A 12,644-nucleotide genomic window follows, 5' to 3' on the forward strand; every position below is an offset into this window, starting at 1 on the left:
AGTTGTGAGCAAGGGAGCAATCCCAAAAAGAGTCACTCACACATGTTTGTATCTTTCACAATGCCAGGTTTATGAGGGGAGACCAGTTCAATAAGCTAATAGAGTCACACGCTAGTTGCACAGAAAGGGGGAGCTTACGTGAGGGAAGCGAGCAGAGTGAATGTCAGGTGTGAAGCCCCAGTCATTGGTGGTGTCTGTGGGTGAACAGATGGGTGTTGGTCTCAAGCCAGGTGCCTACTGTGGCAGCACATGTCAGTGGAGGGAGTGGAAGTCCACAGAGCTCCAGGCGTGACCCATGGTGATGAGGAAAATAAGACATTTTAGGGACCTGACGCTGTACCTAGTTAATCAATATCCTTAATGCATTCTTGTTAGCCTATAATCAAGTCACTGCCCCTTCCTTAATTATCTGGTCTTGCAAGGCCTATTTACCTAAATATTCCCATTTTACAGAGGCCATAAACCATGAACCATACACAACCCCTGGAGGGCGTTATCAGCATTGGCACCAGGCTAGGCTTTTAGGTGTGGTCTCACATCCCCCATCCCAACACTCAGGGCTTTTTGCAAAGCCTGAGAAAGGTCCGGAAGTCTGATCCATATTTGGGGGACAAAGAAACCAAAGGGTATAAAGAGAAAGCTTCCGCCATATTGGTTGGCTCAGGACTTGGAAACAGGCTCCCCTGAGTCATGGTACTAGTATCTGGAAATAAATGGGCTTTTCCTGTATCTCAGGGTACTCCTGCGTATTTTTTGGTCGCCTGGTAAATTCTGTAACAGTGGTACAGCCAAGCCTGAGCACTGGATGGTCAGAACTCTGAGTTCTTATCGCCCACAAGGGGTGGAGGTCCCACTTACATGTGTGTGCAGATGGAGTATTTAATCTAAGGTCTAGACTTGTGGCTTTGGGCATTTCACACCCACACCAAGGATGTTCCTCTTATACCCCAGTACCTCAGTCTTGACAAAGCACTTGCCATAACTCATGGCTGGCAGTGACTCCATATTGGATCGTCAAAGGTGTCCAAAAAATTCTCTCTGTTCTTGCGCTATACGAAAATCAAGAAAAATTTTGAGGGAAGAAGCAATATTTGATGTCTATCAGTACCATGTATTTTAGATTTCTTTGGATCTTAAGCTGTTGTTTTAAAATAGTTATTAGAACAGATTTATGTTTTTACTTTGCTAGTTTCCCAAGCCTTTTCATGAGAATTCTGGGCCTTCCTTAGACAGTTATTCCTTGGAGCATGCACACAGGGCTTTTCCCACCCTGTCATTTGGAAGGTCTGTCCTTGTGATTTCTCCCTTGGGCCCCCATCTGGAACCATCGCGAACTATCTGAGGGTGAGACTAAGAGTTTTGCTTTTAGGGATTATTGATTTTTAGGCTGGTTATTAAGAAAAAGCTTGGGAAGAATCTTTGACATTTCCATCTTTATTACCTAAGAGATTCAGAGGGACTTACTCCAGAAAGAAAAATCTTTGGATGTTTGCCTCAGCAGCCTAATTTGAACTAGTATGGTGGGTGGGAGGGCATCAAACAGGGGCCCCATCAAGTTGGTTCTGGGTGCCTAGGAAAAATCTGCCTGCCTTGAACTTACAAGAGAAACAACACTTCCTCAACTACCTGTAAAATCTCCCATTCTCACTTTTGAAATCTCAGACCCTTTACCCCTCACTTTTATTCTTTGTCCAAAATGATACATACACACAATTTTACCTCGCTGCCTGTGGAATTTTATTTTATTTATTTATTTATTTAATATATTTTATTGATTTTTTACAGAGAAGAAGAGAGAGGGATAGAGAGCTAGAAACATCGATGAGAGAGAATTATCGACCAGTTGCCTCTTGCACATCCCCTACTGAGGATGTGCCCGCAACCAAGGTATATGCCCTTGACCGGAATCGAACCCGGGACCTTTCAGTCCCTAGGCTGATGCTCTATCCACTGAGCCAAACCGGTTTCGGCTGCCTGTGGAATTTTAATGTGCATATGAATCCCCCACGTGTATGTATTAAAATTTTAATTTTCACCTGGCCTGCATGGCTCAGTGGTTGAGTGTTGACCTATGAACCAGGAGATCACAGTTTGATTCCTGGTCAGGGCACATGCCCTGGTTGCAGGCTCAATCTCCAGTGGGGGACATGCAGGAGGCAGCAGGTCAATGATTCTTTCTTACCATTGATATTTGTTTGTTTTTTAATATATGTATATTAAATATATATATTAATATATATATATTAAATATTTTTTAATATATTTGTTTTATATATATATATATATATACACATATATATATATATTTATTTATTTCAGAGAGGGAGGGAAAGGAAGAGAGATAGAATCGAACCTGTGACTCATCAGTCTGCAGGCCAACACTCTCTCCACTGACCCAAACTGACTAGGGCATATTATTGATGTTTCTATCTCCTTCTCTCCCTCTCCTTTCCTCTCTGAAATCAATAATATATATATATATATATATATATATATATATATATATATATATATATATATTTTTTTTTTTTTTTTAAATTTATTTTCTGCTGTTAATCTGTCTCTGATAACTTGGTTATTAGGCCAGCTAGAACTTAGAAGGAGGAAAAGTATTATTATTATCATCATTAATTTTTAGTTTCTACAAGGAGTTCTTGCTGTCTTAACTCCAGGGTCTTTCTCACCTGGTGGCATCCTCTTCTGACTGCATCTCAGTTTCAGCTGCTCCCTGAGACACTTGTCTCTCTTTCAAAGGCCCCCCCTAGGCCTGTCCAAAGGAAAATGTAGGGTTGCCCATATTTAAGTCAGACCACTGTTGCCAAGCCTACAATATTTTTCCTTGGGGCCACCTGCATGCACACATTGGCTCAAAGATATGCACGAGCAGGATTGCAGTAAAGAGAAAAAAACAAACAAAAACTAGTTTAATACCCAATTGGCCGATATGGAGATGGGAGGCTAGTGCTCTGAAGACCTGACTCCCCGATAGCGTATGGGTTACAGATTATACCAGGCAAAATCATAAAACCCTGGGTTTAGCGGGCTTGAGGTGGTGCTGGGAGCTGAGTGGTTGGAGGTGAGGTAAAGGTAATAAATCATTTCTTCAGGTCTTGAAGAGAGCTCTGAGATCCCTCTGTCTGGTCTCCGGAGGAAATAGCCAGGGGGAATTGAAACATAACTTGGTTCAAATGTTGCAGTATCTTTACCTTGCCAGGTGCCCAGACCTTGTAATCATTTTGCCTAGGGGGTGTTTCTGATTATCCAGGGAAAGGCTAGGTCTTTGAGGGGTGCGGAGAGAGACAGAGATAAGGTTTCTAGAGCTAAAATTAAACCTAAATTTAATCAAAGTCATAAGGACTCCTCAGTTTCACCACTCCAAATAAACCTCCGGAATTTGGTGAAAATCAACCCAGCCAATCTTAGTGATTCGGTGATAACAGAAAACCAGAAATCTAATTTATAAACTTACTGTCCTTACTAAATAAGAACAACAACAATATTAATTTAGCTTCCTTAACAACAACAAAAGGCAACAAAACAACTACAAAAAAGACAAAGAGAGATCGCCTTGAAAACAGCGTAGAAAAGGGACAGGGTGGAAAAGCGTTGGCAACTGCAGTTGATACGGGATTTTTGCACTGGAGCACGCGCTGTTCCCCTGGGCAGGATGGTTCCCGGGCTCTTTGTCGGTAGAAGTTAAAGAATGAATCCACGGATGGAAGATGGTATAGCAAAGGTGGAAATCTATTGAAGAACAAGTACAGACTCCCACCTGGGGAGGTGGAAGGAGTTCCACCGAGTTCCTCTCCTCCCACCCCCCATTCTCCTTTATAAAGGCTGCAGTTTTTGTGCCTCAATATCCCCTCTGATTGGCCACTATTCCCCTTTGATTTGTCACTAAAGCAACTCTTGGGTTCAAAGGTCAAACCTCAGGTAGGACTGTGAGGCCCTCCTTCTTTCTTTTTTTTGTAAATATAGACCTTCGGCTACTCACAGTTCCCTTCATTAGAGAAATGTAACTATTGCAGGTCCCCTGCTTCCTTGTCTATGGAAATGTAACCTTTGTAGCTCTGTAGCCCTCTGTTTCTTCCATGGACCCCCTTAATTTTAAAAAATTCCCTAAACCTGCCTTTTTCACGCCTAAAAATTCCTATTTCACAGTGGTGTGAGAAATGATCAATTCCTGAATGACTGTAGCTCTTTGGGTTTGGAGAGGGAAAGGGGAAGTTCTGAGGAAATTGTAACATGTTCAATTAGCAAAGTAAATGGCTTACTACAATAGATATGAGAAGGGAGGAGAACACACTTAATCAGTCCCAGATCTGAAAAGCAGGTAGGGCCTGCTGCCAGCTATTATTTCTCCACCTGAGGCAGGCCAAGTCATTAGTAGTCAATGTAAGCAAATAAAATCTAGGACAAGAAAGAACTGTCTTTGCTTTTGGATAATAAGGCCAAGGGTATTATTAAGACAGATTAAGGTCGAAGACACATTATAAAGAGGACACATTCTCAGAAGAAAATGAGTCTTCAGGGTGGTGAATATGTTAGACCTTAGGTTTATTAGGATTAAACCAACATCTAAACTATGGCCTCCTTCCCCCTTCCATCAAAGGGCTCACAACTCCATTTGCACAAGGGTTAGCAAAAACAGAGTTGAAAGGAAATCTTTTAACACTCTGGGAATGATGACAGAGGACTGGATTGGAGGGCTGGGCCTACATTGTTTTGTGGAGGGGAGGTGGGGTTTGAGCAACATGGGGGCTGGGGCCTGGAATGGCTTGAAGGAGGGGATCTCAGCTAGAGGATGATGACCATCTTTTTGGAAAACTGTAGTAACTGTTTAGGATACCCCATGAAAACTTAAGCAATGAGGTTGTGTCCCTCCTGCAGTTCAAGAGTGAAAGTTATCCAAGCCAAAGGCAGAAATCTCACTGTCCTTGTTATTCCATATGGATTTGGGATTCTTCTCTGCTCTAATCCCCCCCACCCCCAAAGAGTTTCCGAGTTTGGGAATGGCCGTGGCAGTGGGGTAAGAGTTAAGAATAATCTCATTCCTTGACCAATGAATGTACAGGGGCTTGATTGTGACAGAATGCACGGGAGCACAATCAGCCAGCACTCTGAGGGGGGAAAGTTTAATCTTTATTTCGCAGATCTGCTAGTCCAGGGGAATTCCGGATCCAAAACCTGAACTGAACTCACGGGGAGGCTCTGACCTATGTATCTCCTCCTGTGGCGGCCCCTGAGGGTCCCCGCAGCTCCACCCAAGTCAGTCAGAGTGAGGAAGTAAGGCTAGAGTTTTGACCAGATGCTGAACTAGCTTACAACCCTTCTACCCCCACCCCCATTTTCCTTTTCAGCTTATGCCCCTACTGTGGACATCAGGACATGGGGAAGCCATCAACTGGCAGACAAGCCCCAGGTGGGAGCTATGGTAAGGCAGAGTCCCCTTCGTTTCTCTGTTTCTGAGATCAACTAGCAGTGTTTCCCAAACTTTTGACATACGTGTACCCCTTCTATAATTTTCGTAACGCTGAGTACCCCTCGTACTCATGAGAACGTAGAATTAGGCACAGCTAAGCACAGTGCAGTGCATATCCCCACCAAACTCCGGAGTACGCGTACCACACATTGGGAAACACTGAACTAAAGAGACTAAAAGGACACAAAGGGGATGCACAGTTTCTGAGGTGGAAGGGGGTGAGGGCTGCCACACTCAGGAGTCATTGTTTGCTGATGAGTCTCAGAGATTCAGAGTGAGGTTTCCACTTTTCATGGTGGGTGACGTATATACACTGAGTGGCTAGATTATTATGATCTCTAAACCCATAATAATATGGTCACTCAGTGTATATCCTATATAATAAAAGGCTAATATGCAAATTGTCCCCTCGACCAGGAGTTTGACCAGCAGGCAGACCGGCCAATTGCCCATGTTCCCTCCCGCTGGCCAGGCTGGCTGGACTCCACCCCTGCACAAATTCATGCACCGGGCCTCTAATCTGAGTGGCCAAATTATTATGCATTCAGAGATCATAATAATCTAAACACTCAGTATATTTCAATACTGATTATGTGCAGATGCTATTAATGAGGCAGAAAAAGAAAAAATGTGTTGTTGTTGTGCTAGAGTGCTCTGAGACTTGATACTCATATTTCTGCTAGAGCCTGGGAGAAACTGCTTTTCTAAAGCAGCTTGTAGTTTTCTGATTTTTAAAAATCCTAACCTGAGGATATATTTTTTAAATTGATTTTTAGGGAGAGAAAGGAGGAGAAAGAAAAACATCAACTGAAGCTCAATCTGAATATTCCCTGTAAGTAAAATTCCAGCAAAGAAGACCTGAAAGAGCCTATGTAATCCATTACTATTCTTGTTGTATTCATGCAAATAATCAGACCATATTAAAACTAGATATAATGCTCTTTGATAAAAAAAAGAAAAAAGAAAAAAAAGAGGGTAATTTTAGGAGGGAAAATGTGTTTCAATAGACTCCACAAACACAGTTGTAAATGTTAAGACTATAATTCAGTTGATTATCTTCAAAGTTTTATTTTTCACCCATGAACTAAACTAGATCTTGATTTTGATCTAGTTCTATTAAATATTTTATTACAGCTCTCCAAATTAATGTTTCATTTTTCTCTCATCCCGAGTTGAAATTATTAACAACTGGAACTTTTCCTTTTATTGGACTATTTGTCATAATTCTTGTTATTCTAGCTTTCGTCCCAATAATATCAAAATTTATAAAAGTTTGTATCCACCAGGTTACAAGTCCTACTTGTACTCAGAAAATACCACCCCTACACACTATCACAACCTCCTTTAGTGCTCAGACCTCATCATCCCTCTACCGAGAGCAAGGATCTGAAGGAAAGAAGGCTCTATGCCCCCTTTTTTCTGAAAAAATTCAGTGGCAAAAAGTCCTTGAAGGGGGCTGTTAGACCCCCAGAGCAAGGATGATGGGCCAATAGGGCAGAAAGCTTCAGATGCCTCCCTTGGGGCAAAACTGGGAAAACAAGAACCTTGCCCCCAGGCAACCCATCCTCCCCCAGCACATCACTGGTCATACTGTTTGTACCCTGGATCTTTCATATCACTGGTCAGGCGGTTTAGACCCTTAATCTTTTCCTCCCTAAAGATAACATTTAGGCCTGTTGTATTTCAGCTTCAGGTCCAGAGAAGTAGCAAAACCAGACAAGTGACACAATGGCTGCCTCAGGATCAGCTAACTTGACAAATGACCTCCTGCCCTGGCACAGACCAATCAATGGAGAGCACCCCTGGAAAGCTGATGAGTATTTTATTAAGATCCTCCCCTGAGAAATTCCCTAAGATTTCCACCTGCAAGAAAGAGATAAATACACTCAGGACAAAGGATCCAGTGCATGCTCTCCCTCTGAGGAGTACCCCTGTGCCATTCCCCCACAGGACCATATCCCCTAACCTCTACACCAAGGGACCCCATGAGACTTGCAAGCAGAGGAGCAATGGACAGGGGCTGCTCATCCTGGGCCAACCCCCTGCACCTGTCACCAAGGCCCCTTTTTCTCTGTGTAGCCCTTTCTGTTGGATAGTCCCACCTTCCATCCCCCTTTCCTTAAATAAATTCAGTTTTCTTTAATCACTGCCTGAGATGGCTTTTTAGCCTGCCAGAGTACCACGATATTAACCTTTCAGTTGCCTCCTATACACACCCAACCACGAGATCAAACCTGCAACCTACTATGTGTCCTGCCCAGGAATCAAACTCACAACTTTTTGGTGTACAGGCGACACGCCAACCCATTGAGCCATCTGATCAGGGTTCTGATTTATTTTTTTGAATGAAGACTGCTCTTTTGTTTTGAGGAATCGCTTCCCAATACTTGAATGGAGTTCGTAGTTTGACAAAAACAAAGACCAACTCTTTTTTTTTTTTTTGATAGGAAGTTGATTTATTGGTAGGTGTAAGGTGAGGGCAGCACCGAGACTCTTAGGCGTGCAGGGCTCGCCATTTCTCCAGGGGACCATGGTTAGGGATGTATTTGACCCCACAGCCATCTGGGATGAGGCGCTTCTCGGCCACCATATCTTCAAACCCATCCACATTAAACTTAGTAAAGCCCCACTTCTTGGAGATGTGGATCTTCTGGCGGCCCGGGAACTTGAACTTGGCTCTGCGTAGGGCCTCAATCACATGCTCCTTGTTCTGCAGCTTGGTGCGGATGGACATGATGACCTGGCCGATGTGGACTCTGGCCACTGTGCCCTGGGGCTTCCCAAAGGCACCCCGCATCCCCGTCTGGAGCCTGTCGGCCCCAGCACAGGACAGCATCTTGTTGATGCGGATGACGTGGAAGGGGTGCAGCCGCACTCGGATGTGAAAGCCATCTCTGCCGCAGCTTTTCACCATGTACTTGTTGGCACAGATACGGGCAGCCTCCAGGGATTCGGAGGAGAGCTGCTCATATTCGTCGGACACCATGTGGCCACACAGTGGGAACTCATCCACTTTCACCTTCTTCCGCCCCAGGTCAAAGATGCGGATCTTGGCATCCGGGACGCCTCGGCAGAAGCGGGACTTCGGGTACGGCTTGTTCTTACAATACCGGTAACACCGGGCGGGCCGGCGACCCATGGCGACACCAGGACCTTCAGGGGCACGCTGAAGGGAAAGAGCAAAGGCCAACTCTTATTAAAATGGAATGGGCAGTTGGGACATCGCTAAACTGCTCTGCCTAAAAAAAAGCCAGCATTAATCTTTATTTTTAAATATATGTTATTGATTTTTTACAGAGAAGGGAGAGGGATAGCTACCCTGTTTCCCCGAAAATAACAGTGTCTTATATTAATCTTTTTCTCTAAAAGTTGCGCTAGGTCTTATTTTCAGGGGATGTCTTATCTTTCCATGCACTAGGTCTTATTTTCGGAGGATGTCTTATTTTCGGGGAAACACGGCAGTTAGAAACATCGATGAGAGAGAAACATTGAAGAGCTGCCTCCTGCACACCCCCTACTGGGGATGTGCCTGCAATCATGGTACATGCCCTTGACCGGAATCGAACCTGGAATCCTTCAGTCCACAGGCCGATGCTCTACCCATGAGCCAAACCAGTGAGGGCCAGCATTAATTTTAAATTATGAAATGGGTTGGGGTGCAGGTGGGAGGGAAACTCTTTTCTGTTGGTGGCTGGTAAAAGATGATTAGAAGCTGAAACTGGTTTGGCTCAGTGGATAGAGCATTGGCCTGCGGACTGAAGGGTCTCAGGTTCGATTCCAGTAGGGGGCATGTACATTGGTTGTGGGCACATCCCTGGTGGGAGTGTGCAGGAGGTGGCTGGTCAATGTTTCTCTCTCTTCGATGTTTCTAGCTCTCTATCCCTCTCCCTTCCTCTCTGTAAAAAATCAATAAAATAAAAAAATAAAAATAAAAAAAGATGTTGAGAAGAGTGGAAAGATGACCTTGGGGAAGGAAGTCGTCTGGGGAGGCCATGGGCTATAGATGCTGTACTTGCAATAGCCACCTCTAAATCTAGGCTTTGTAATTCTATTACTGTATTCTCAAACTTTTAGTGGTAGCTGTGTACAGAAACTGCCCCTCTGCCCCAAGCCGGAGTAGGTGGGTAGCTAGTGGGTCTGAAGCTTTAGGGAGTGGCTTGCAGCAGAATTTCAGAATATTATTTTTTGAATAAAGGATGAACAAAGACAACTGTCTTGTAATTTATAATCTCCTCTCTCCCAGGAGACCTCTTTGGGGGGAGAAGGGGAGGTTTGGCGCTGGTTCTCAGACCCCGGTTCAAATTCCAGCTTGCTTTATAACCTTAGGCACATTTACTTAATCGGCCTGTACCACGAATTCCTTATTTATTAAAAAAAAAAAAAAAGGGGGGGGGGGACGCACAAGATTCTCCATTGCCTGTGGCTGCTGGGAGAAAAGAAGGCGACAGTGCCTGGCAAGTACAAGGCATAAGCAAAATGAAGGGCTCCTACCGCGGTAAACATTTGTTAATCCATCGGACCTACCTTTATCGTGCGCACCCCAATGTTTGCGGAGCTCGTCCCGCGCTTCGGGCTCTCGGAGCGCTCCCTCCTCGGCGAAGGAGCCTCACGTGTAGTGTGTGGGCCTTGTCCCGCTGGCCGCCTCGCGATTGGCTCCGCCGGAGGAACAAGCCCCACCCCCTCCCTGTCGATCTCACCCCTGATTGGGCCGGGGCCAGCCCTAGGGCGCGCGTGCGCGAAACGAGGACGAAGATGCCTTCCGGTCGGGAGGGAGGAGGTGACGTTGGGAGCGGAGGCCGGCTGGATCCTCCGGGAGCCCTGGGGACGTTGTATGTGTGGGCCTGCCGATCGCGTCACCAGTCGGCGACTGCGCCTTGGCTGTGGTGGCCGAGGCGGCGGAGGCGAAGGCGGCAGCGGCGGCGACAGCTCTGGGGTTTGCGTCTCGGGGTGTGTCGGCCGCCGCTGCTGCTTCGGCTTGGTATGTACAAATGGCTGGTTAGGATTCTCGGCACCATTTTCCGCCTCTGCGACCGGTCGGTGCCCCCTGCTGCCCGGGCCCTGCTCAAGAGACGGCGCTCGAACAGGTGAGCGGAGAGGGGCCCGAGGGGCGGCCTGGCCGGGCCCGGGCCCGGTCCCCTCCCCCATCCCGGGCCCGGCCCGGTCGCGAGCGCCGATCGCGCCCGGAGGCCCCGAGCGCGTAGCTGGGCCGCGGAGGCCGAGGTGCGGGTCGCGGGTGGCCGGGTGACGTAGTTGCCTCCTCCGCCCTGGGCCGCTGCGGCTCCCGGTGATGGGAGATGCTGGCTGTCTGGAGTGGCAGGTGATGGCGTGTTTTTCCGAGCCCACGCTGCCTGTCCACAAATGGGGCTTTATCATACTTGGCTGCTCTTAGGTGGAAAACTAACAATTTCATTTTTTTTTTTTTTTTTTGGCTCGCTGTTTACAAAGCGCACTCCCAGGTGCCATCTGCGGGCAGTAAGTGCAGTGAAGGGAAGTGAGGTTGATAGCTTGCCCAAAGCCGTGTTGACTGCAAATACTGTTCTCTCAGCACCGAAACAGCAGCTGTCTTGTTCTGAAACAAACTGTGTGTGTGTGTGTGTTTGTGTCTGGGGAGAGAGGGAGAGAGATTCTTAGCATCAGCATTAGGATATGAGGGGAGGGGTGGGTAGGTACTTCATTTCTTTAAAAAGATCGCTCGTCTGTACTCATAAGTTAAAATTTTGGGGAAACTAAAAGCTGTTTTAACTTAGCATTTTACCCCTTGGTTTATGCCTTAATAGTGCATGCCTAAGACTTAATCTAGAAAATAAAATACCATAACAGTTCTTTACTTCCCCCCACCCCCCAGTCATCAAACGTCGCGATCATTTAAAAAAAAATTATTATTAAGCCTCAAGATCATTGAAAGGTGGTTTCTTGGAGTGTGAGAGAACAAGAGGATTAATACAGGAATCTGAGAATGCAGGTCATTGATGAAATAGACTGTTAGCTAAATTCCATTATGTGTTCAGAGGGTAGGGTTTCAACTTATTATTCCTTTCAACTTTCTGTAGGGTTGATATAAAGCTCATTTGAGAGCATTTTGTAAAGTGCCTAGCATTATACTTTTAAGTATGAGTAGTATATATTTTTATAAGTAGCATTTGTTTATTCTACCCAGAGGGCCTTGTTGCAGAGGTTGTGGGGCATGATAGGCAGTTGGTATATATTTATTAAATAAGGGAATATTAATTTGCTCTCCCCTGTCCTCTCTCTTTTTGCTACCAATTCCTGCTAGTCAGGGGAACAGTGGTTGGAGATGGAAATACTATTCTTTACTGCCCATCCTTAATCTAAAACAACTCTTCTCAATGTAAGCCATTTTTTCAGTCAAAATGAGGCCAGGAGATCTTGGGATGTTTAAAATAATGAACTAAATTGTATTATCTTAGGATTTAGTTTGCTCATTTTTTTGTAAATATGGTCAGTCACAATCATCTTTAGATGATTACTAGTGTATCGTGAAGCTTTAATATTGTTGCGGTAAAGGTCCTGTAAACTTTTCTGAATTTTCAGATATTTTATTATCACTGTAATATAGTGTCCATGAAAAAAAAAATGCAGTTAAATATTACAGCTTTCTGACTAAGAACTCTCTTTCATGGCTTCTTATATTGTCTACTTCTACCTGAGATAGAAAATAACTGGGAAGGGGGGATGCTGGTTTTTTAAGTCATTTCTGGAGAGAAGAAGGAAATAACTAGTCCTAAGCCCTTAACCTATGTTCATTTACTAGCTAAGTGATTTCTGACCAGTTTCAAGTTTGGACTTTAGCCAGATTACAGATACTACATGATAGTCTCTTTCAAATAGTTGAAATCATAGTGTTAAGTCCTACTATGGGGAAACATTCCCTTTATTGTACTTTTAAAAAATATATATTTTATTGCTTTTTTACAGAGAAGAAGGGAGAGGGATAGGGAGCCAGAAACATTGATGAGAGAGAAACATTGACCAGCTGCCTCCTGCACACCCCCTACCAGGGACATGCCTTGACTGGAATCAGACCTGGGACCTTTCAGTCCCCAGGCCGACGTTCTATCCACTGAGCCAAACAGGTTTCAGCTATTGTACTTTTTTTATTTTTTGTTTCTTAATTGGTGTTAGAGAGGAAGGGACAGGGAGA

General features: G+C 45.0%; 2 protein-coding genes across 2 annotated transcripts in view; one reads left to right on the forward strand and one right to left on the reverse strand.

Moving 5' to 3' along the window:
* Window positions 1–7,606: 7,606 nt before the first annotated feature.
* On the reverse strand, window positions 7,607–10,126 carry LOC118724610 (60S ribosomal protein L10-like). Its single transcript, XM_036448085.2, has 2 exons — window positions 10,007–10,126; window positions 7,607–8,635 (listed from the first exon to the last, which is right to left on the reverse strand). The coding sequence occupies exon 2, from the start codon at window positions 8,619–8,621 to the stop codon at window positions 7,977–7,979; it is 645 nt and encodes a 214-aa protein (XP_036303978.1). The 5' UTR covers window positions 8,622–8,635; window positions 10,007–10,126; the 3' UTR covers window positions 7,607–7,976.
* Window positions 10,127–10,219: 93 nt separating this feature from the next.
* Window positions 10,220–12,644, forward strand: part of SENP2 (SUMO specific peptidase 2) — a 35,749-nt gene continuing 33,324 nt past the window's right edge. Inside the window, exon 1 of the mRNA XM_036448080.2 lies at window positions 10,220–10,566. Coding sequence (XP_036303973.1) covers window positions 10,235–10,566 — 332 coding nt within the window. The 5' untranslated portion in view covers window positions 10,220–10,234. The remainder of the gene's footprint in view (window positions 10,567–12,644) is intronic.

Source organism: Pipistrellus kuhlii, unplaced genomic scaffold (genome assembly GCF_014108245.1).
Source record: "Pipistrellus kuhlii isolate mPipKuh1 unplaced genomic scaffold, mPipKuh1.p scaffold_m20_p_2, whole genome shotgun sequence".
Lineage (NCBI taxonomy): Eukaryota > Metazoa > Chordata > Mammalia > Chiroptera > Vespertilionidae > Pipistrellus > Pipistrellus kuhlii.

Excerpts from the sequence above, each read along its gene's own strand:
- LOC118724610 (XM_036448085.2), bottom strand. The coding sequence starts at position 8,621 with ATGGGTCGCCGGCCCGCCCGGTGTTACCGGTATTGTAAGAACAAGCCG.